This window comes from Podarcis cretensis (assembly GCF_951804945.1).
Source record: "Podarcis cretensis genome assembly, chromosome: 5".
In the NCBI taxonomy this organism is placed as follows: Eukaryota; Metazoa; Chordata; class Lepidosauria; order Squamata; family Lacertidae; genus Podarcis; species Podarcis cretensis.
Genome location: NC_137174.1, coordinates 49934479 through 49956246, shown reverse-complemented (window position 1 = coordinate 49956246; position 21768 = coordinate 49934479). Strand labels below are relative to the sequence as shown.

The window sequence follows — 21768 nt, the reverse complement described above, 5'->3', positions numbered from 1 at the left end:
CCCTAGATTTAGATGCCTCTGGGGTGAAATGTGCTTTCCATACCAATGCAACTTGAATCAGCCTTTTTTGGACTGTCTTCATAGTGATTCGGGAGATTCCTTGCATAAAGAATGGGCATCTCTACTCTCTTAATTGGATTACCCCAGTTCAGAACCTGACCGCTTCAATCTGCAGGACCTGCACTTTTACAAGTGCCATATAATGTCCTGAAAAGATGGAGGTACTGTGGGTGGATCAGGTTCCTAGTCCGGGGAGTCTTTCCCCTTCAGTAATTGAGAAGTGGGCAACCTCAACCACCTGTCAAAGTGGTCTGCTGGGCTTGGGAGGGGTCTGGATCCAACCCACCAGTCAGATCCAGTTCCTCACCCCTGCACTAGAAGCACCCATCACAGGCACGGGGTGCATTGATGCCATCAACCTATGCTGCCACAGCTGCCTCTGCCTCCCTTGCAACACTCTCACAGCAAGAACATGGGCATTTCTCCCTTTAGATGCTCCTAAGCAGTGGTGGCCCCATATTTCCTTTCTGCCCATTGCACCAGTTATTATCAATTGTTATTACCAGTTATGGATAATTATCTAACATTCTCTTGAAAGTAAGGTAAAGGTAAAGGTACCCCTGCCCGTATGGGCCAGTTGTGTCCGACTCTAGGGTTGTGCGCCCATCTCACTTAAGAGGCCGGGGGCCAGCGCTGTCCGCAGACACTTCCGGGTCACGTGGCCAGCGTGATGAAGCTGCTCTGGCGAGCCAGCACCAGCGCAGCACACGGAAACGCCATTTACCTTCCTGCTATAACGCGGTACCTATTTATCTACTTGCACTTAAGGGTGCTTTCGAACTGCTAGGTGGGCAGGAGCTGGGACCGAAAGACGGGAGCTCACCCCGTCGCGGGGATTCGAACCGCCGACCATGCGATCGGCAAGCCCTAGGCACTGAGGTTTTACCCACAGCACCACCCGCGTCCCTGCTCTTGAAAGTAAGCCCCACCAAATTATGTAGTACTTAACTCCTAGAGATTTGAATAAGATTGATTAGATGTACACAGACCAAATAAGAAATAAAGCTTTGTTAATAAAGCACTGTAGTTCTACTGGGTCTTAAATGAAAAGGTTTTGGTTCCTTTAAAACCTTTCTTTGTAAAAGCATTTAATTAAATGTAATAAACGATTCACTTCCTACAGTGTCCATTTCATATTTGGAACATACAGAAATGCATTATGAGACTTGATGCACAAGGTCTGTGCTTGAATACTGGAATACTTCTGTTGCAGCCTTAGGACAGAGGAACTCTATGCTACTTTCTAGCTCAGGGATGTTTTGTTGACATATCCAGGGCAAATGCTAGAACAGCATCTCTTCCAGCGGTGCCTCACTTGCTTCCAGTGGTGGACATTGTACTGGGCCATCACCGTCATCTGGTTCGTCACAGCTGCTGTTTACCATGGGGGGGGGGCAAGGTGAACACAGTGCAAATTCACTGGCAGGAGCTCCAGATTGGATCCACAGGTGCGTTTGGGCACCAACCTTTCCCCTCTCCCAGGCAGTAAGCAACAGCAATGCCACCAGGTGTCAGGTGACAGCAGCATCCTACCAACCAACCCACCCACCCACTACAGTTTCATAATACCAATTCATCATGCCACTTCCACCCCTTAATCTGTTGCTGAACTCCAGCTCCCATTACCCCTGCCCATTGGCCATACTTGCTGGGGCTGATGGGAGTTGTAGCTCAGCAACATCGGGAGGGCCAAAGGTTGCTCTTAGTCCTGCTGGCCTGCTGTGAGTTCTGATAGGATCCCACCAGGGCCTTCTATCCTAGTTCCCAGTGGAAAGGGGTTCCCCCAGAGCGGCCCACAAGCAGTAATTCAAGCTTCTATTTAGACTCTGGGGAAATAATGGGAAGGGAGCTTTATCTGTGGATGAGATCCTGCCCCTCAGTCTTTGACACCGCAGTTAATATCAGTGGAACTGACAGCGTATTGGAACAGAGGTGCTACTTCTCACAAGAAGTTCTGCCACTTTGTTCCAGCAGGAGAACATCTTCTCCCATCACCCAGCAGGGCTCCTGTGCCTGGAAGCAGGAAAGGGGAAACTGTGGCCCTCCAAATGTTGTTAGGCTCCAACTCCCATCAGCCCCTGCCAGTAGACACAACGATCAGGGAAGGTGGGCACCTTAATCTAACAACAGCTGCTGGGCAACAAGTTCCCCCACTCTGCCTTTACAAAAAACAATTCAAAGTTTCTGCAAGCTACTAATTGCTTTTTTCACTTGTACAAGGCAAACTCCTTTTCTGTGCTGCGACTTCAGAGATCCACCGCAGCTGATGTCCTTGAATCTCACTCCCACAGAAGACCACCCAATAAGCATCGCACAACACTTTCCAGTGTTTTTGGAGAGGGCAGACCAAACAGGTTTTCCCTAGGTTTCTTTTGCTTGTTTGTCTTTTTTTTTTCAGTCTGGACCTCTGTATTTGTAAGTGCTATGTTTCAGCTAAAAGATCTGCTAAACAGACACCATTCAAACCAAATGCAGTGTACTTCTTTGGGTTGGTGGTATCTAAAGCTTCAGGGGATCAACTCTGCTGTCTGTCTGAGGCTTATGCTCAAAAGACCGCAATGCTGTAGGACCTGGAACCATAAAAATAATTAATAGCAGATGCCTGCTGCAATCTTTTACTGCTTGAGTTTGATTTAGGCAGTTTTGTCTTCGTAGCAAAGTTTTTACTACAATCAAATTTCATCACCATTAGTTCTGCCATGTAACGGTTTCAGAATGCAACATCATTATTTACATTTTTTTAAAACAACAACACTGTTGTTCACTACATATATCAGTGAATAAACCAGATGTCAGCATTGCATATACAGTGGTACCTCGCAAGACGAATGCCTCGTAAGACGAAAAACTCACAAAACGAAAGAGTTTTTCGTTTCTTGAGTTGCTTCGCAAGACGGATTTCCCTATGGGCTTGCTTCGCAAGACGAAAACGTCTTGCAAGTTTGTTTCCTTTTTCTTAAAACCGTGCATTCACTTCGAGGAGCAACTCATAGCACGCGGTGTGGTAGCCTTTTTTGAGGTTTTTGAAGACTTTGGTGATTTTTGAGGCTTTTCCAAAGTCCGTGCTTCGCAAGACAAAAAAATCGCAAGACGAAAAAACTCGCGGAACGAATTAATTTTGTCTTGCGAGGCACCACTGTATGACAAATGGGTACTCTACTGAATCAAGTTCTTGAATACCATAGAAGCCTTCCTACTTGGCTTTCTTTTAGCACCAGTTTATACCAGATTCAACAATCGTGTGGGGGGAAATATGTGACATTCATCATATGACAGCTGAGTAAACCAGCTTTCCCACTTTTCTCATTTCTCCAGTGCCATTTCTCTCTAATGCTTTGAACATGTTCAGCCAAAAAAGAGCAATTTCCAAATTGATATTTGGGAAACAGATTTAAAAGAGCAACACTCTTTTAAATTTGCGGGAAGTAAATAGATATTATTAGCTTCCAGCACTCTTCACTATCAGCAAATAAAAACCAACTACAGTATCTTAAAGATTCTCTCCCCCCCCCCCCACTTTTCACAATTCCACTTTCTGTAAATGATGTCCTTTCCTCCCTGCTTCAGGTGCCCTGCATTTAAATAACTTGATTATGCACCACTTCCTTGCAGGCTGCATACAGATGAAGCGGCTTTGAGATTTAAGTCTCTCTTTACACTGTCACCACAATGTAAACGGGTACAAATTTAAGGACTCAAAGACAAAGGATTTCCCATTTTCTATGAAACTCACAACCACGAAGCAAATTACACAGGTTAAAGCGTCACTATTACCTGCTTGTGTTTTATCAGTCCAGCCAGCCCATCAGATACATCAGAAATCAAGAAGCACTGGTTTCTTCTGAGAAGCCCTCAAGCAGCCCACAATTCTTCACCAGCCACACCTACACCACAGAATCTTGAGAAAACAGGGCCAGGCCTAGGGCTGTCCAATTGCCCATTATGCCCACCCCCATTTTAGTCTCTTCTCCTTGATCTATTAAATAATATACATGCATATACTACTTAATTATTTGCACTTCTCAGTGGTGTACAGCCCATGGGAAATGGGACAATTAAAACAATAAACCTTTATTGTAAAATGCCTGCTGGAACAAGAAAGTCTTAGTCATGCACCTGAAATTTGACAACGAAGAGGTCTGTCTAATCTCAGTTTGAAGGGAGCTCCACAAACTGGGGACCACTACACTGAATGCCCTGCTTCCAAGCAGTTACAAGCTGCACATCTGAGCCATGGGGGATCATTAACAGAGCCTCCTTCAGTGATGGGGCAGGGACATGAGGGGCCAGGTTGGCAGATAGAGCAAGGGAAAGGGGGCGCAATACGGATAACCCCTTAGAAAGGAATGCACACCACCAACCATATGCAAGTTGCAAAGTGGGGGCAGTGACATTTTCACCCAGAAATTATACTAGCCGAATTGCCGTTTGGACCAGTGTTGAAAAAAATGGAGCTGAAATAATACTAAGTGGAGGTGTATGCTCTACTTTCTACTTGGTTTAGGTTTACATCGGGAAAACCTGTGGCCCTCGGGATGCAGGCCGTTGGCCATGCAGGCTGGGGCTGAAGGGAGCTGCAATCTTGGAATTGTACAGTTGGAAGGGACCCCAGTGGTCATCTAGTTCAACCCCCTGCAATGCAGGAAACTATTGCCCAACATGACCCTGAGATTAAGAGTCTCACGCTCTACCCACTGAGGTATCTACAACATCAGGTGGGTCACAGCTTCCGGCCACCCATACTGTGGAAATGCAAGGCAGAGCACCCAATGAAGCCATCCTAAGAGTCCCCTTGCGGACAGCTCTTTGTAACCTCACAGAGGCTGCACAAAGTGCAGTGTCACTGTGCTGAACGGCATGCCCTCTTATAAGTAAGGAATATGTGAGGAATAGGGGGAAAGCAGGGCCCGGCAGTGAAGGAGAAAGAACCGGCCACTACAGCTAAGCGAGGCTGTCGGCGATTTGGGTGGTGCGACTCTAGTGTCCGATTCCCAAAGAGGGAAAAAAGCCTGCAAAAGGAACCGCTGGAAGAATGAGGTTTCCCACCCATCCGCTTCCAATCCCTGTTCGCCATGATCTCAGTCGCTTCTGTCTGCTCCCTCACATATCCTTCCTGAATCCTGAGAATTAGAAGCCCCTCCCGCTCTTTTTTTTCCCCGGAAAAGATCCGCAAGAGGCAGAGGAGCAAGGAAGGGAGCTGGCCATCGCAGCTTCTGGGAAATTTTCGCTGCACTGCCAGCCTGGGCGATCTCTGGCTCAGTGCCCCGCCCAGCCGCAGAGCACATGCGGAGAGATGGGGCGAACCCCGTCCCTGCAGCCTGGCCGGAGAGAGAGAGAGAGAGAGAGAGAGAGAGAGAAACGCCGCGGAGGCGGGGGACGTGCCCGCCTCGGATTCCTCCGCATTGTTTTTTCACCTGGATCCTATAGCCGGCCGCTTCGCTTCCCCATCTGGCGCAGTCGGTTCCCCCCGAAGCCCCACGTGACGGTAGGCCGGCTTTTGCAGAAACGGGGCGGAGGCACTTTGCAAGTATAGTAACTCCTGCTCTCTTCTGGGAGCGCAACTTGCAAGGAAGAGAAGTGGGGCTGGGTGGGGGAACTAAGCGTAGGAGTAGGGAGAAAAAGCACCTCTCCAAAAAATCATTATTAGCCTCAGGGCATCCCCCCCCCGCCCAATATCACCTCCTCAAGGATCTTGCCCCCGCCCACTTCCTACTGGCTAGACGGTCGCGGAGGCTCAGGATAGTGGAGTCAAGTCATGGGCTGTTAACTGGACTTGCACACCGAGGCGTCTCCAGACGTACGCGCAGCAGCCGCGTAAATATAAAAGGCTGCTTGCGACCATCCTCTGCCCTACGTGCGCCGCGTTGCAAATTCATAGGTAGCTGTTGATTACTGTGCAAGGTCTGTTCACGAATGAAGGGAAGTCCTGCCTTAAGGATGCCTTTTGCGCAAAAGCAAATCCTAAAGCAACATTTACACGTCGACCCCTTCCTGCCGCCATATGACTCGTACACAAAACGTTGCCACATCCCACGTGTGCATAAACTCATGCATGCATGCATGTGGGTGCATTGCGTTTTCTGCACATACCCTCCAGATATGCAGCTCAGGCGTCCAAGCAATACCTGCCTCTGGGAGGGACTGCGCATCCATTACCCAGAGACTCGGCTTCATTTCTGAATCTAGACGGTCTCCTGCAAGAACCACCCAAGATCCAGCGCTATTGATAGTTTCCTTGATGGGGCGGAGAGAAATCGCGACGCCGGCATCCGGCTCCCACGAAGTAGCCGGGGGTCGATCGCGGCCCTCAGCCCCCCTCCTGCCTCCGCTCCCTCGTACCCCACGAGCCCAGACCCGCAGCGCCTTCCCAGCTGGGGCTCCCCCCTCCCGCATCGCCTACGACGCGCATTTTGGAGAGGTGCGCTTTTCCCGAAGGCAAGCCCCCTCCACGCGAGGCGCGCTGCCCCCGCCTGCCCACCCTCCCCGCAAGCCCCATTACCTGCCGTGACGCCTTCCGTCCCCGCCATGGCTGGAGGCGTTCACTGCGCCCTCGGCTCCGTCCTTCAGCCTCGCCAGGCGTGTTCAGCCGCCAGGGACCGAGCTCGTCACTCGCTTCACTCGGCAGCCGGAGCCATTGGGAGCGCGGGCGAGGTGGCTGTGCTGCAGTCGCTCCCTTCCCAGTTCTGCAGGCGAACGGCGACGCCAAGGCTTCTTTCTGCTCGCGTCTTCGCCTTCCTCCTCCTCCTCCTTCCCCACCCACGGCTGGCTGTGTAGACAGCCAAAGGGACGGGCTTAGCGTTTGACCCCTGTGTCTATGTCTCTTTCTCTGCGTGTGTGTTCACCAGCCTTTTCTTCCCTGCTGCAAGGCTCTGGCTGCTCGGATTTCTGCAGAGCCCCTCCCCTTGGAAGTGAGCGGCCTGTCCCCCCTCCCTTTTGCCACCCCACCTCACGCACCGGCGCGGGAGGGAATCGTGGCAGCAAGTGACAAAGGAGATCTCCAAGGAATAGGCTTGGACGAGCCCAAACCAGAATGCTGTCGTTGCCTTAAAAGAATAAAAAATAAGTAACACTTCTTAATTCCAAAGGTTGTCCCTTGGCCTTTTATTTATTTAAATCGCAGCTACAATTAGGATCCCCGTACCTAATGCAACTGACCACTTAGGGCATCTTTCAGACACATTGGTATCTCCATGCGTCTGCCAGACGTGAACCGGTTCCAGTCTGCAGGCTTCCTCACATGATCATGGAAGGTGCATCAGAAAGTGTCTTGGAGCCACTGCGGAAAACTAACATAAGAGGGGATGCAGTGTCCATGGCGAGATGTCCCATCGGCCCACTAGGGATGAGATATAGGCTTGTCATGTGGATGGAGAAGCAGCAAAAAATCTGCTTGCTGCCGTTCATTAAATGGAAGCTGGCTGGATGTGCACTCCTATGCAGTTATACGCACTGAAGGGGTGTGCAGGGTTGAGAGAATTAAGAACAAATAAAACATAAATGGATACAGAGTGGTGACCGTCTTGGTTTCGGGTGTAGCGTTGCTGGTTATGAAGACTTTGCATTCCGCATAGTGGAACAGCGATGGATGTGCTCTCATGCATCATTTCCTAGGCTAAAAAAAATATTTCGTGTTAAAAGCCAATACAGCACATCCTTGCAATGGAAAAATGCATCTTTATTGTGCAAAGGTGTCTTGCTAACTGCTTAACACAACTCTTAGAAGGGGAACTCCCCACAGTTAAGGGGCAAATGACAGGGTTCTTGCATCTTACAATGTCTTGTGATCATGTTGTTGTTTTTATAAAAAGAATACTGCTTTTCACAGAGGTATACTGTATGATCAAATACAGTAGACAAGGAATCACTGAGGGGGAAAGATATTAGGATCCAGTACATGCTTGGTGAGCAAAGCTGTTTATTTGTCATAAATGTTTGCATTCAGAAAAGATGGTTTCATGGATAGGAGGTTACATCTCGGGGGGGGGGGGGGAATCTGTATGTTTGCTGAAAACAGCATTCGGGAAAATGAGTCCCAACTGTGCCAAACTGGCATTTTTATTTTTATTTTAGACAATGAAAAATCTTTCAGAGGGTCGTAAAATGCTTTAGTAGAAACTTAGCATATGATCTTTACATAACAAAAGAAAGATACATTTGATTTATCTGCTTGTCCTTTTTATAATCGGCATCAGGGGACAACCAGTGGGACAGAAGCTCACAGTGCTTGCTTGGAACACACCAAATTGTTGGAAATCTGAAAGCTCTGTCCTTAAAACACACACAAACTCCACAAAAAACAGCATTTTAAAAGGGGGCCGGCTGTTGACGAGGGGTATCTGCAAATGCTCAGAAAGAGATTCTCTCTGAGTTAACCTCAGATATAACTGCTAGGTTTTATATTTCCAAAAACTGAAGATTATCACAGCATCCCTAGGTTTAAACTGAAAGTTGCATAGCACCTTGGGGAGTCTAATCCATTGAGGCCAGTGTTGTGTCCTCCAGACTACAGCTCCCATCGCCCCTCACAATTGGTTATGCTGGCAGAGGCTGATGGGAGTTTGAGTCCAGAAAACATCTACCTCCCCCTCTCCTTCAGTGAACCCTGCCGCTGAAAACATGGCCTTGGGTCAAGTTAAGCCCTGGGAACAACCATAGCACAAAAGGCTGAAGAGACAAATTTATAGGACAGGAGGCAGAATTGTGAAATGTCTGCATAGATTGAATATTTCTGTGTTGAACATCAGTGGTCATAAAGGATTTCAGCCTCAGCATTTAAATTAGGCATCAGCTGCTCTGGCAGTGGAGACCCTGCAATTCATCATTATGAGAGAAATTCCCAGGGAGATAAGGACAGCAGGCTGTGGAGCTCTGGGTTCCCTTCTCCTCCCCTTCGATACCACACAGCAGGGAATAACATCTGGCCTTTAGCCTGCCACAGTTATATATTTAGAATCTGATGGCAAACTCATAGGAAACAGGAAACCAGACAACTTTCATTTCATGTTAGAGTTTCCTAACAGCAAAAATAAAAAATTAACAGACCCCTGGATACATATTACGTTGTTGGCTTTAAAATTAGATATTTGAGAACACCAACAATAAATGTAATAGGAAGTACAACACAGAGACAGGCATCCTTCCCCCCCTCTCCTCCTCCCACTTGAAACAACCCAAATAGCCACATTAAAATTGAATTTGTTGGATAGAGCCATCTTTCTGAATGTCAAGCACACAACAGCATTAATCTGTTTCAAGTCAGGTTTCCTAAGTTACAAGCCTGATTGTAGGTGTTGTGAATAAGGCAAGAGGAGTATGGTTGCATGTGTGTTGCAAGTGGGTACAGAAATAAAACATTTTTCTTGGAAGCTTAGCAACTTACTTTTTTAAAGAAGGTATTTATGAAACTAACAGTGATTGGATTTGTTTGAGTTAGCAAATATGGGGAAAGGGCAATCAAATAAAACTCAGGAAGTTAAGTTGATCTTTTTGGAGAAAATACAGACAAGTCGTTGGCTCCAGAAATTTTCTCCTCTGGCACCAGTGCTTAATGACATAGCCTTTCAGGGACTGAGAGAAGCTCTCAGACAACACATTATGCTGACTTTGTAGATATATAGTAGTATAGCAATATTGTACCTACCTCTGTGTTTTGAGCACAGTCCCTGTAAGCAATCTGTTTTGGAGTACTACCAGTTTTGTCCTGGTGTGTCCAGAAACAACAAGATAGATATCTGAGCCCCAGAAATCTATCAGCTTCACCTGTCCCATCATGTTTTAACCTGTCAGGTAGTTATGATATTTGTAGAGGCGTGACCCTCACTTTAAGAGACAGCCAGGACTCAGGGGACAGAGAGGAAGAGGAGCTTTGCTGCTCTGGAAGGTACAGAGACACCAATCATAGGCCAGGACACTGTGACCAGGTCTGCCAGTGATGAGCCTCCCAAGTCATAGACCCCTAACCTGGGATCACTGGTCACAGTATCTGAGAGCCAGAGCTCTATGTGGGAATGAAGGAGTAGTGTGTGCGTTATAGACTCCAAGCCAGAGGCCTACCGCTTTAAGGTCCTCCACTCCTTGGGGATGGAGCTGAGCCTAGGAGAGATAGTCAGTTCCATGAGAAGCCCAGAAGAGCTTAGGTAAAGGTAAAGGAACCCCAGACCATTAAGTCCAGTCGCAAAAACTCTGGGTTTGCGGCACTCATTTTGCTTTACTGGCCAAGGGAGCTGGCGTACAGCTTCCGGGCCATGTGGCCAGCATGACTAAGCTGCTTCTGGTGAACCATAGCAGCACATGGAAACACCGTTTACCTTCCCGCCGGAGCGGTACCTATTTATCTACTTGCACTTTGACGTGCTTTCAAACTGCTAGGTTGGCAGGAGCTGGGACCAAACAGGAGCTCACCCCATCGCGGGGATTCGAACCACCAACCTTCTGATCAGCAAGCCCTAGGCTCTGTGGTTTAGACCACAGCCCCACCTGCATTTAGAGCTTAAGGTAAAGGTAAAGGTACCCCTGCCTGTACGGGCCAGTCTTGACAGACTCTAGGGTTGTGCGCTCATCTCTAGAGGCCAGGAGCCAGCGCTGTCCGCAGACACTTCTGGGTCACGTGGCCAGCGTGACGAAGCTGCTCTGGCGAACCGGCACCAGAGCAGCACACGGAAACACCGTTTACCTTCCCGCTATAAAGCGGTACCTATTTATCTACTTGCACTTAAGGGTGCTTTCGAACTACTAGGTGGGCAGGAGCTGGGACCGAACGACGGGAGCTCACCCCGCCGCGGGGATTCGAACCGCCGACCATGCGATCGGCAAGTCCTAGGCGCTGAGGTTTTACCCACAGCGCCACCCGCGTCCCTATTTAGAGCTTAGTTGAGCTCTAAACATTATCTGAACAGGTGCTCTGCCTGGAGCTATCCAAGGTCCTGCAATTCTAGCCTGATGCTATCTGGCTGATAAGCCTCCCTCAGGTATCCATCAGGCCCCATAGCTTGTGGTCAGAACAGGGCACATAGTAACTAAACCACCTCAGTTCAGCATTCTTAAACTACACAGATTTCTAGCATTTAATGCCACCCTCCCACAGCAGTACTCAGGGCAGTGTGCAAATTAAAAGAATGCAAGGGATGATGATGTGACCACCGCATGCAGGCTGCATTAAATTGCTCCCTGTGGCATTTCCCCCCATGTGCTGACTGCTGGTGTGCATTGGCTCATCATGCAGCTCAGTGGGGAAAATCAACCAAACTGCTTGTCAAGACAGGCACAGAAACAATACATTAGGGGGAGACAGCTGCCACACACAGCCGTTTAAAGCAGCCTCCACATGGTGGAGTGTGGGCTAATGTACACTGGCCATCAGGGTCCAATTTAAAATGAAGTAGAGAGATATTCCTTCTCTAAATATATAGGCGCTTCTAAATAGAAGTGAAGCATCAAAAGCCCTTGTTAAAATTATTGTGTGTGCAAGGGCAGAAAGGAACAAGCAAGGTGTATCACACCAGGGAGGCCTGACAAACAAGTTTTATTTATGAATGGCTTTTTTTTTTTTAAAGGCTTTATATGGACATGTGTGCCTGCATGTAGCAGAAATTATTGATAGTAGACATCTACTCAATTTGTTTCTGTTTCAACAAGGGGTACTTCATATCAAAGAGTTTCTTATTATCACTTTCTGATTTGTTTAAATGTTAGAGCTCATATTTCAAGTCTTCTGATTTGTGTGGATGTCATCATCATATTGTATGACAAAAGTGAACTCATTTTCAGAGTGTGCATCCTTATGTAGTCAAAATGGCACCAACAACACATGAAAGGGAGATCTCTACAATCTTGAGGAAATCCCAAGGCTGGTAAAAGTGCATAAAAACTTTAGGGGGGGGGGAGAACCCAGGGGGAACTCCCCCCCCCCCAATGTCTTAAGAAGAATCAAGCAGACTTAATGTCTACAAAGTGCTGGCTGATTATTGAGAAGGTGGTACAGAAAACTGAAAAGGGGGGAATGAAACTGAATGGAACAGTTTGGAAAAGAGCATGGCTGGCTGGAACCGTGAATTGGAACAATGTAGACTGCAACATTTTGTTGCAGGTCATGCCAGACCATATGAGCAGCATACTAATTTTCCAAGTTTGGCTTCTTCTGTAGACTACATGGCACCAGACATGCACAAGGAGGGGCTATCAGTGGGACTCAGCAGGGCTTAAGGAGAGGTGAATTAAAAAGATTATGAGCCTTAGTAATGATTCTTGTAAGCTGCTCTGAAAGCCTTTTTGGCTGCATTACCTCGGTGGGAAGTTTTCTGCTGCATATTTCAGCAGTGGGTGGGGCTAGACCCAAAAGTGGACAGAGCTGGACATGCACAAAATCATACACCCTTAACACACAAAAACACACCCTCCTCCTATCTAGATGAGCTTTTGACATCATATATTATGTGCTGACAAAAATAAAAGAAAAAAGTTTTCTTCCTTTAATGGAGCTTTATTTGGCAATGCAAATGGCAGTTTCTGGAGGCCTGATCTGCACTGGGACCATAGTGTGGGTGGCAGCGGGGCTTTAAGCTTTGCTCTCACTCTGGTCCTGATCCAGATTGGGGTATAAAATGTTTGTTTACAAAGCTATTGTGCTACCAACCTTACTGTATGCTTGTGAAACATGGACGACTTATAAATACCATCTACAGCTCCTCAAAAGATTCCAGCAATGGTGTCTCCGAAAAATTTTACACATCACTTGGAAAGACAGGTGAACTAATATCAGTGTACTGGAAGAAGCAAAGATCTCCAATGTTGAAGCAATGATTCTTCAACATCAGCTTCGTTGGACTGGTCATATTGTGCAGATGCCTGATGATCATCTTCCAAAGCAATTATTCTATTCCAAACTTAAAAATGGAAAGTGTAATGCTGGTGGTCAACAAAAGAGGTTTAAATACTGTCTCAAGGCAAATCTTAAAAAATGTAGAATAAAAACAGACAACTGGGAAACACTGGCCTGTGAGTGCTTCAGTTGGAGAACAGCCTTAACCAAAGGTGTCATGGGCTTTGAAGACACTCAAACTCAGGATGCAAGGGAGAAACGTGCTAAGAGGAAGGCATGCTTGGCAAATCCACACCGTGATTAACTCCCGCCCGGAAACTAATGTCCCCATTGTGGAAGGACATGTGGATCCAGAATTGGCCTCTACAGTCACTTACGGACTCATAGTGTTTATGGAAGACAATCTTACTCAGCTACGAGTGATCGCCAAAGTAGAAGAAGATATGGACCTGTAATTTGCATTGCTGAAAAATATTCCCTCTGCCTAATGATCCAGGAGTAGGTCAGTACAAGGTTGTTGAACTGGGGAAACTCATTTTCAATCAATCGTTTTATTTGTATGCTGCCTTTCCAAAGTTAAAACCATGCTCAAGACGGCTTACAACATATGAAAAAATTACATAACTACAAACATAACAAAAGTAGTCATAAACAAGAAACAAAGCATCAAAAAGTACACAACCAAATTGAACAATTTCCACATAAATCATAAGATAAAAAATAAAGATACAAAAAGTTAACAGCAACAACAGCAGCAGCAACACCTCCCTAAATAAGAGCCCCTGAACAATGTTGTTGTCGTTGTTTAGTCGTTTAGTCGTGTCCGCCAGGCACTCCTGTCTTCCACTGCCTCCCACAGTTTGGTCAAACTCATGCCCAAAATTCTGCTCAGCAACCCCAGACTCAGTCAAGGCGGAAAAGGTCTTCAAGGCAGGTAGCAGGTCTTCCAGGACTCACAGCCAATAAGGCTCAAATCACCACTCAGACAAGAAGCTCATGGAGCAGAGAAAGGGTATAAATGTAATGAGGTGGATTTCAGCTATAGGGGTAGGCAAACTGTATCATAAGAGGTAACAAGTACCGTACTTTCTGCATGCTTTCTCAGGTTCATTTAATGTGGATTAAGCACATTGCTTAAGCAAGAGCAGAAGAGTGGATTTCCCTCAACTTTCCACTATACACTTATTACAGATGAAGTTGGGATTGGCCATTGAGACTCTTGTTGATCTCAACGTCTTTGGGGGAACTCAGCCAGATGGGCAGGGTATAAATAATAAAATTGTTGTTGTTATTATTTAGTTGTAACAGTTACAAACTAGTTCATCTGTTATCTATTTACTTTCACTTGTTTCACCCTAGATGTTACTTTACCACAACTTTTATCACCATGAATTAAGTCACGGCATTTCATTCAGTGTAGACAATGAGATTGCTTTCAGTCATTGGAAGCGTGCTCACCAACTCGCATGCTTTCCTTTAGCTTTGATGTGAAATGGGACTCCATTCAGGGAGTTTAGTTTTGTTTTTAAGGGAGGAAGTGAGCTGAAAAAGAAGACAAGATTGACTTCATAACCCTGCAGTGGCTGCTGATCTCAGCAAGGACACTTGGAAACCCAAACAACCTGAAAGCACAGCGCCTCATCTCAGAGCTTCTCAAACTACTGCTGCTGATCCAAGGTTCCCATAGTTTTCAAAATAGATGTTTTCTGATGTGAGCATAAATCTTTGCTTCCTGAAATTGTCGGCAGAATGCAAGAGGAGAGGGAGAGAATCAGTATTTGGATAGGGTGAATGTACAGAAGACAGATTACTTCCCGGCAAGAAAAATCCCTGTTTCTACAGCATAAGTAAACTGAAATAAAGAGTTATTAGCAACCAGTATTTATATACCATGCACTACCCTTGACCATACTGATTATAAGGCATTATTTCAGTTTGCTCCTTATCTCAGTAGGGATGTCACTTGTTTCTGGCTGCCACATAGATTGCTACTGGTAATAATATTTCACAGTTTTAAAGTGAGGGGAGAGCAGCAGGTGAGAAACATTTTAAAAAGAAGGAAGAGCCAATTTAATATTACTGCTATGTTTACTGAGGTTAATGGCCCACCATTTAGACCCATTGCAGTTGGTTTGGAAAACTGGGAGACCAATTCAAAGTTGCCCACAGCCTCTTGTAACTTTTCTCCAATGCTAAACCTAAAAGCAGCCTCTGGAAGCTGTGAGTTTAAGCCTCGGGAACTACTAAGACAGCTGGAAGTAGGAAGTCTGCACACATTTTGCTTTTTCCAGTGGTTGATGTCACCTCTGCTGTTGTGGGCAGGGGACTCTCTCTCTCTCTCTCTCTCTCTCTCTCTCTCACACACACACACACACCCCCACACACACCCCCACACTCACACATGGCACAGCTGCCTTTACACCCCCTCAGCGGTATCTACAGTGGTGACTACCACAATGCGCTGTCTGCCTGCTTTCTTTGCGAAGCTTGGAGTCTGCTGTCAGTGTTGTAGTTAAATGTATGACCTGCCCATCACCAACAGGTCCCAGAGTGGGTTACAATTATTATTTTTGTTGTTGTTTGCTTGTTTATATAGTATCATCAATGTATATGGCTCTGTACACACTTAAGATAAGAAATTCTACCCCAAAGAGCCATGCTGTCTAAAACAACAAATATAAACAATGCAATAAAAACCAATAGTTTAAAATGCTATTTTAAAAGAATTAAAATTCACAAACCATTGCACTGGGTATAATAAGAGTAGCTAAACAGACCCAAAGGCCTCAGAAGAACATTTTCAAAGAGAGATTTGAACATACGGAGTGAGGGGGCAGCCCACAGATGTTCTGGAGGATGATTCCAAGCGATCCCAAGCATGCAACAGTTTAAAATTCAAGATCATAGGAACAGGGTGGGTCCTGGAAACTTACATCCCATGTGTCAAAGGTCTGGGAAAAGAGGTGCACCTTCAGCATTTGCTGCATAATGAATAACCCAGGCACACTTCTGTGGGGAGGGAATCCAACAACTTGGGGGCTGCCACAGAGAAGTCCCTGGGCAGGCCGCAGGCCTCTTATATACCTGGTGGGATTGACAAGGCATCTGACTCTCACCTGAATCTCATAGCTGTCCTGTAGTTGCCTCTGGTTAGTTATCATTTAACTCTTGGGAGAAATAATTAGCATCAGATGTCATGTGCATGGAAGTTGCCGAACCAATTAACCAACTAGAAGGATTACTGTTAATAGCACAAGTTTTCCTATACTGTAACTTGATATTGCTGAATAGTTTTGATGAACTGCAAAAGCATTTTTAGTTTGCTTTCTGTTGCCACCCTGAAACATTTATTTATTAGTGCCACTTGGTTTTATATGATTCCTTGCAAATGAAGGAAAACAACTTTTCTGCTTGTATATGTTGCTAATATAATTTTGGTTACCGAGGACAAACAAGATTGTACAAAAAAAAAGATTGGGTGCAGGCCTGGCCAGGACATAGGCGTCCTGACTGTGACAAAGGTGACCTGTGTGCTTGCTTGCTTGCTTGCTTGCTTAACAGTTGTTGGGAACTTCAAGATCCCTGCTCTCCCTTCTTATGGTCTTTGTACTCGACCTGGAAACTCTAATAGAGAGCATCCCATGTCAAGAAGGACGGCAAGTGGGCACTCTATCAAATGGCAGGGCAGGAGTTACATGGAGCAGGGCCTTTTCACTGGTGGTGCCCATTGTATGCCTTGCTGTTCCTAGACGTGCTCTCTTTTGGCCTGTATTTTGGAGCTTTATAATTTTGGAAGATTTTGGAAGAACTGGTTGACAAGTCTTATCAGTCGCTGATGTATGAGTGGATTTTATTTTTGTGGATTTTGCAGATTTTATTTGCTGCTATTCTGGGCTTCTGGTGCACCAGGGTTTACACCAGCATAATAGAGTCGGCCAGGATGCCAGAAGGGATACAATTTATGAGCTTTCTCCATTATCTGCACAGCAGGGGGTGTTCAGTCAACAATGCAAAGGCTGAGCTGAAGCATTCCCTGCTGGTTACCTGCTTTCAACAACAGGGGTCACTGTTTGGTAGTACCTAATTGGTTAGCTGTCAGATTCTAGAGCTCTCTATTGGTGGCTGTTATGTAATTCACAAAATACAGAGTCCATTCATAAAACACAGTGTTCATTCATAAAGCAGTAACATAAATCTCCATTGCTATATATTGGGTGTATATTTCAGAGGTTGAACATACGAGTTTATGGCCATGCTGTAGTGTAGTGCTTATGTGATTGTGAATAAAAGCTGGCTGGGCTCATTGTCTCGGGGTTTGGGGGGAAGAGATGACAAAACTGATTTCCAATAAGTGCCCTCCCCTTTATTTCCATAACAAGTCCTTGAGTCTGTACTCTGAATGGTGACACCAGGGACCTAGAAGCTGCAGGGCTTGTCAGTCCAACCCCTGCACAGTCTCATCAGGGCTGACCTTAAGGCAACTGGGCCAAATTGGGCTCCGCGTGCTGCTCCTAAGGGGGCCCCTGCACCAAGACAATCTAGATGGATTTTATTTATATCTATAAGATTTTGCAGACTTTGGCTGTGAACTGCAGCCCTACAAAAAATAAATTAAAAAAAATCAAGTTGTGCCCCACTGCTTCAAATTGGGCCCCACTGGCTAGTTCTGAGTTTAATAGTTGCTGGGCCTGAGTTGCCCTGCCCTTGCATGAAGTCTTGGGTTTACAATTTTGGGAGAGGGGAGATTGCAGCCCTGGGGAGCAGGCAGGCTGGTGAGGTCCCCTAGACTTAGAGGCCCAAGTTGCCCTGCCTTTGCATGAAGTCTTGGGTTTGCAATTTTGGGAGAGGGGAGGCTGCGGCACTGGGGAGCGGGCAGGCTGGTGAGGCCCCCTAGATTTAGAGGCCCTAGGCTTCAGCCTACTTAGCCTATACATAAATCCGGCACTGGGGTGACCTTGCACTCTAGGTACGCTGTCTCTCTCAGTCTTTCCTACATCCTATACAGTGATACCTCTGGTTACGTACTTAATTCGTTCCGGAGGTCTGTTCTTAACCTGAAACTGTTCTTAACCTGAAGCACCACTTTAGCTAATGGGGCCTCCTGCCACTGCCCTGCCGCTGCTGCGCGATTTCTGTTCTCATCCTGAATCAAAGTTCTTCACCCAAGGTACTACCATATTTCTAGGTTAGCAGAGTCTGTAACCTGAAGCGTATGTAACCTGAGGTACCACTGTAATTGCTATCAGGATAAAAGACAGGAATACCCAGAATTCCTTTGAGGAAGGTAGGATAAAAAGAGTAGTAATGATACATGCTAATGGGGAAGACAAGTGAACAATGGCCATATCCCATTCCTTAGAAATCAAATGCAAACATCTACTGAAGAGAAGTAAAAAAGGCCTTTCTAAAAGTAGAAATCATACATGCTGAGAAACAGCGAAGAATGGCAGCACAGACAAGAAGGAGTACTAGAAGATAAGAATAGAATTTGCTAAAACAAGGTCACTGCAGGCAAGGTTTCAGATTCCAGGCTAGGTTTGTATCCTTTCATATCCAATGGAGCCAAAAGGATTGAGCTGGCAAAAGTAGAATTTCTCTGTCAGTTTCTGCCTCACCAAGGTGCTTTGCTGTCAAAGCTTATCAGATTCATCGTAGATGGAAAAACAAAGACATGGGACCAGAGGGAAAGGTGGTGGGTGCTTGCTTTGACTTTTCAAAATGCTAACCAAGTTCTGAGTAGACATTTGCTGAGGAAAATGTACAGAGTATGTCTGCCCAGAAATAGTCCCCATTGAGTTCAATGGAAGTTAGAGAAACACACACCATTGATTTTTAAAGCACTGTTTATTATACCACTTTTACAGTCCTGGCTTTCTCAAAAAGAACCTTGGGGAAAGTTGTTAAGAGTTGCTCAAAGACCTCTATTCCCCTCACAGAGCTACAATTTCCAGTGTGGTTTATCAGTCAATCTCTCTACCCAGGGAATTGTAGCTCTGTGAAGGGAACAGTGGTCTCCTAACAATAGGAAAATATTTGGAATAAAGTATGTTGAAGGCCTAGCTATGTTTTGTTTTCTCCCTGAATCCCAATACAGCATTTTCCTTCTAGATAGCTGTCAGAGCCCAGTTTGTTCAGGAAACTGTGTGTCTTTCTTGTCTAGGTTGGTGATCCAGTCTCAAGGATCCTAGATAACCAATCAGGGCCGTCTTTACCTAGGGATGCAAGGGGTGTGGGGCACCTGACTGCTGAATTTTGGGGGGCACCAAATGTATACCTACTGTATATTGGTTCCTCTCAGCTGGCGGCAGTGAAAAGCAATGGAGCGAAAATCCCCCCCTCCTCCATTGCTCTGTTATTCCATAGTGTCAAATATTCCCGACGAGTCAGGAAACAAAAGCAGTTTTTTCCGATGCGTCATTACAGATGAGCTATTTCCCCCCTAAAAAAGTTCAGCAACTTTGGCTTCCCCCCTCCCCAAAAAAGCTCAATAAAAGCTAATTTGGGGGCAGCTAAACTAAATTTGGGGGCGCTGGACGGATCTTTGCACCCCGGCGGTGCATATGCTAAAGACGGCCCTGTAACCAATGGCTACTGTAAACAGCAGTTTGCTTGCTTAGTCTGTCCTCTCTTTGTATCAAGTGCAGCTGACATCCTAACATCACATTGTTGTGGCTTTTCTGCACCCCACACCTGCAGCACCAGCAGCTAATGGCCATGTTCACATCAAATGCATACTGTAGCATCAAAGTCCTACACTGTGGCTATTGGATGGTTCTTTATATGGTTTGCCTTGCGTACACTTTTGCTGCTGTGTAATTTGGTTTGTTTGCTTATGCTGTGGTTTTATTGTTATTTCACAGCAGGCATGCAAGTGTTTTTTCATAGAGGCCTTGAACGGTTCGTAAAGATAATACGAGGGACAAATGTTTAAAACAGAAAAATAAAAATGAGCAATTTGCTCAAGCATTTAATGGAGTCCATTCAGCTGACTGAAAATTTTCAAGGGAAATATTATTACCTTTGGGGCTTAGCTTGTGTGAGAGATGAAAATCAGCAACCATAAATGGAGTTTTCTGAGACTTTCAGATGATAACTCTGAGTGCATGTTCTGGAAGTTGGGCAATAGGGGCAGTACAGGATTCCTTTTGGTGTACCGACCTCCCCGCTGCACCAAGGATTCCCTGCCCGAGCTGCTTCAGGTCGTGGCGGATGTTCTCCTGGAGACACCTAGTTTGGTTGTCCTAGGGGATTTTAATATCCATGCCGACACGACCTTACAAGGGGCCGCTCGGGACTTCATGGAAAGCATGGCCTCCATGGGGCTGTCCCTGAATAAGTTTGGCCCAACCCATAGCCGCGGACATGCCTTGGACCTGGTGTTTACCTCTACGGATGTTGGTGACCTGACACTAACTAAAAATGAAACAAAAGAAGTGCCATGGTCAGATCACTTCCTGGTGCAACTGGACTTCTCCGCGACCCTTCCCCTCTGCAGGGAGGTGGGACCGATTCGGATGGTCCGCCCCCGCCACTTAATGGATCCAAATGGTTTCCAGAGAGTGGTAGGGGATGCTTTATCCCATGTTGATGGCCTTTCAGCTGATTCCCTGGTGGCCCGCTGGAATGTGGAGTTAACCAGGGCTATTGACTGTTTGGCTCCGAAGCGCCCTCTCCGATTGCATGGAGCCCGGAGAGCCCCGTGGTTTTCCACGGATCTGAGGGCAATGAAACAATCGTTGAGACGGCTAGAGCGCCGGTGGCGGATAACTCATTCTGAAGCTGACCGGACACAGGTTAGAGCTCAATGTCGAGCCTACCAAGTGGCGGTAGCGACGGCGAAGAAGACTTTCTTCACCGCCTCTATTGCATCTGCAGAAAACAGCAGCAGGAGACTTTTTCAGGTGGTCCGCAATTTAGCGGAACCACCTGCTACATCGGGGCCCAGTACGGGCCACATGATCTCCTGCAATGATTTTGCAAAGTTTTTTGCAGATAAAGTCGCTCAGATTCGGGAAGAGGTAGACGCCACCGTGGGAGCAGGGCCGGGGCGGGAGAGTGCTAGAGTCCTGTCTAGTCAAATTGCATGGGATCAATTCCAATCTGTTACCTCCGAGGATGTGGACAGGCTGCTTGGACGAGTGAAACCAACCACCTGTCTCCTTGATCCTTGCCCATCCTGGCTTATAAAAGCTAGCCGGGAAGGACTGGGCGATGGGCTTCGTGGGGTGGTGAATGCTTCCCTCCGTGAGGGAGCCTTCCCAGACCCGCTGAAAGAGGCGGTTATCAAACCACTTCTTAAAAAACCATCTTTAGATGCGGCCACGATGGCCAGCTATCGCCCAGTCTCAAATCTTCCATTCTTGGGCAAGGTGATTGAGCGAGTGGTTGCTGAACAACTCCAGGCACGCCTGGAAGAAGCGGACCATTTGGATCCCTTCCAGTCGGGATTCAGGCCTCATCATGGGACTGAAACTGCCTTGGTCGCACTGGTTGATGATCTCCGGCGGGCTAGGGACAAAGGTGAGAGCTGTTTCCTAGTTCTGCTGGATCTCTCAGCGGCGTTTGATACCATCGACCATGACATCCTTCTGGACCGTCTTGAGGGGCTGGGAGCTGGGGGCACTGTCCTACAGTGGTTCCGCTCCTTCCTCCTGGGCCGTGTTCAGAAAGTGGTGGTGGGGGATGAGTGTTCAGACCCCTGGGCTCTCACTTGTGGGGTGCCTCAGGGTTCTGTCCTCTCCCCCATGCTTTTCAACATTTACATGCAGCCGCTGGGAGAGATCATCAGGGGGTTTGGGCTGGGTGTTCATCAGTATGCGGATGATACCCAGCTCTACCTCTCTTTCAAATCAGAACCAGTGAAGGCGGTGAAGGTCCTGTGTGAGTGTCTG

The 21768-nt window shown here is 46.7% G+C and overlaps 1 protein-coding gene across 2 annotated transcripts in view; it reads right to left on the bottom strand.

Annotated features, from left to right (window-relative positions):
* Positions 1-6999, bottom strand: part of HSPA12A (heat shock protein family A (Hsp70) member 12A) — a 320123-nt gene extending 313124 nt beyond the window's left edge. Inside the window, exon 1 of one of the 2 annotated variants that reach the window (XM_079976664.1) lies at positions 6560-6999. In XM_079976664.1, the coding sequence (XP_079832790.1) occupies positions 6560-6587 (28 nt within the window). In that variant the 5' untranslated portion in view covers positions 6588-6999. The remainder of the gene's footprint in view (positions 1-6559) is intronic. The other variant, XM_079976663.1, reaches the window with a different exon arrangement.
* Positions 7000-21768: the final 14769 nt, after the last annotated feature.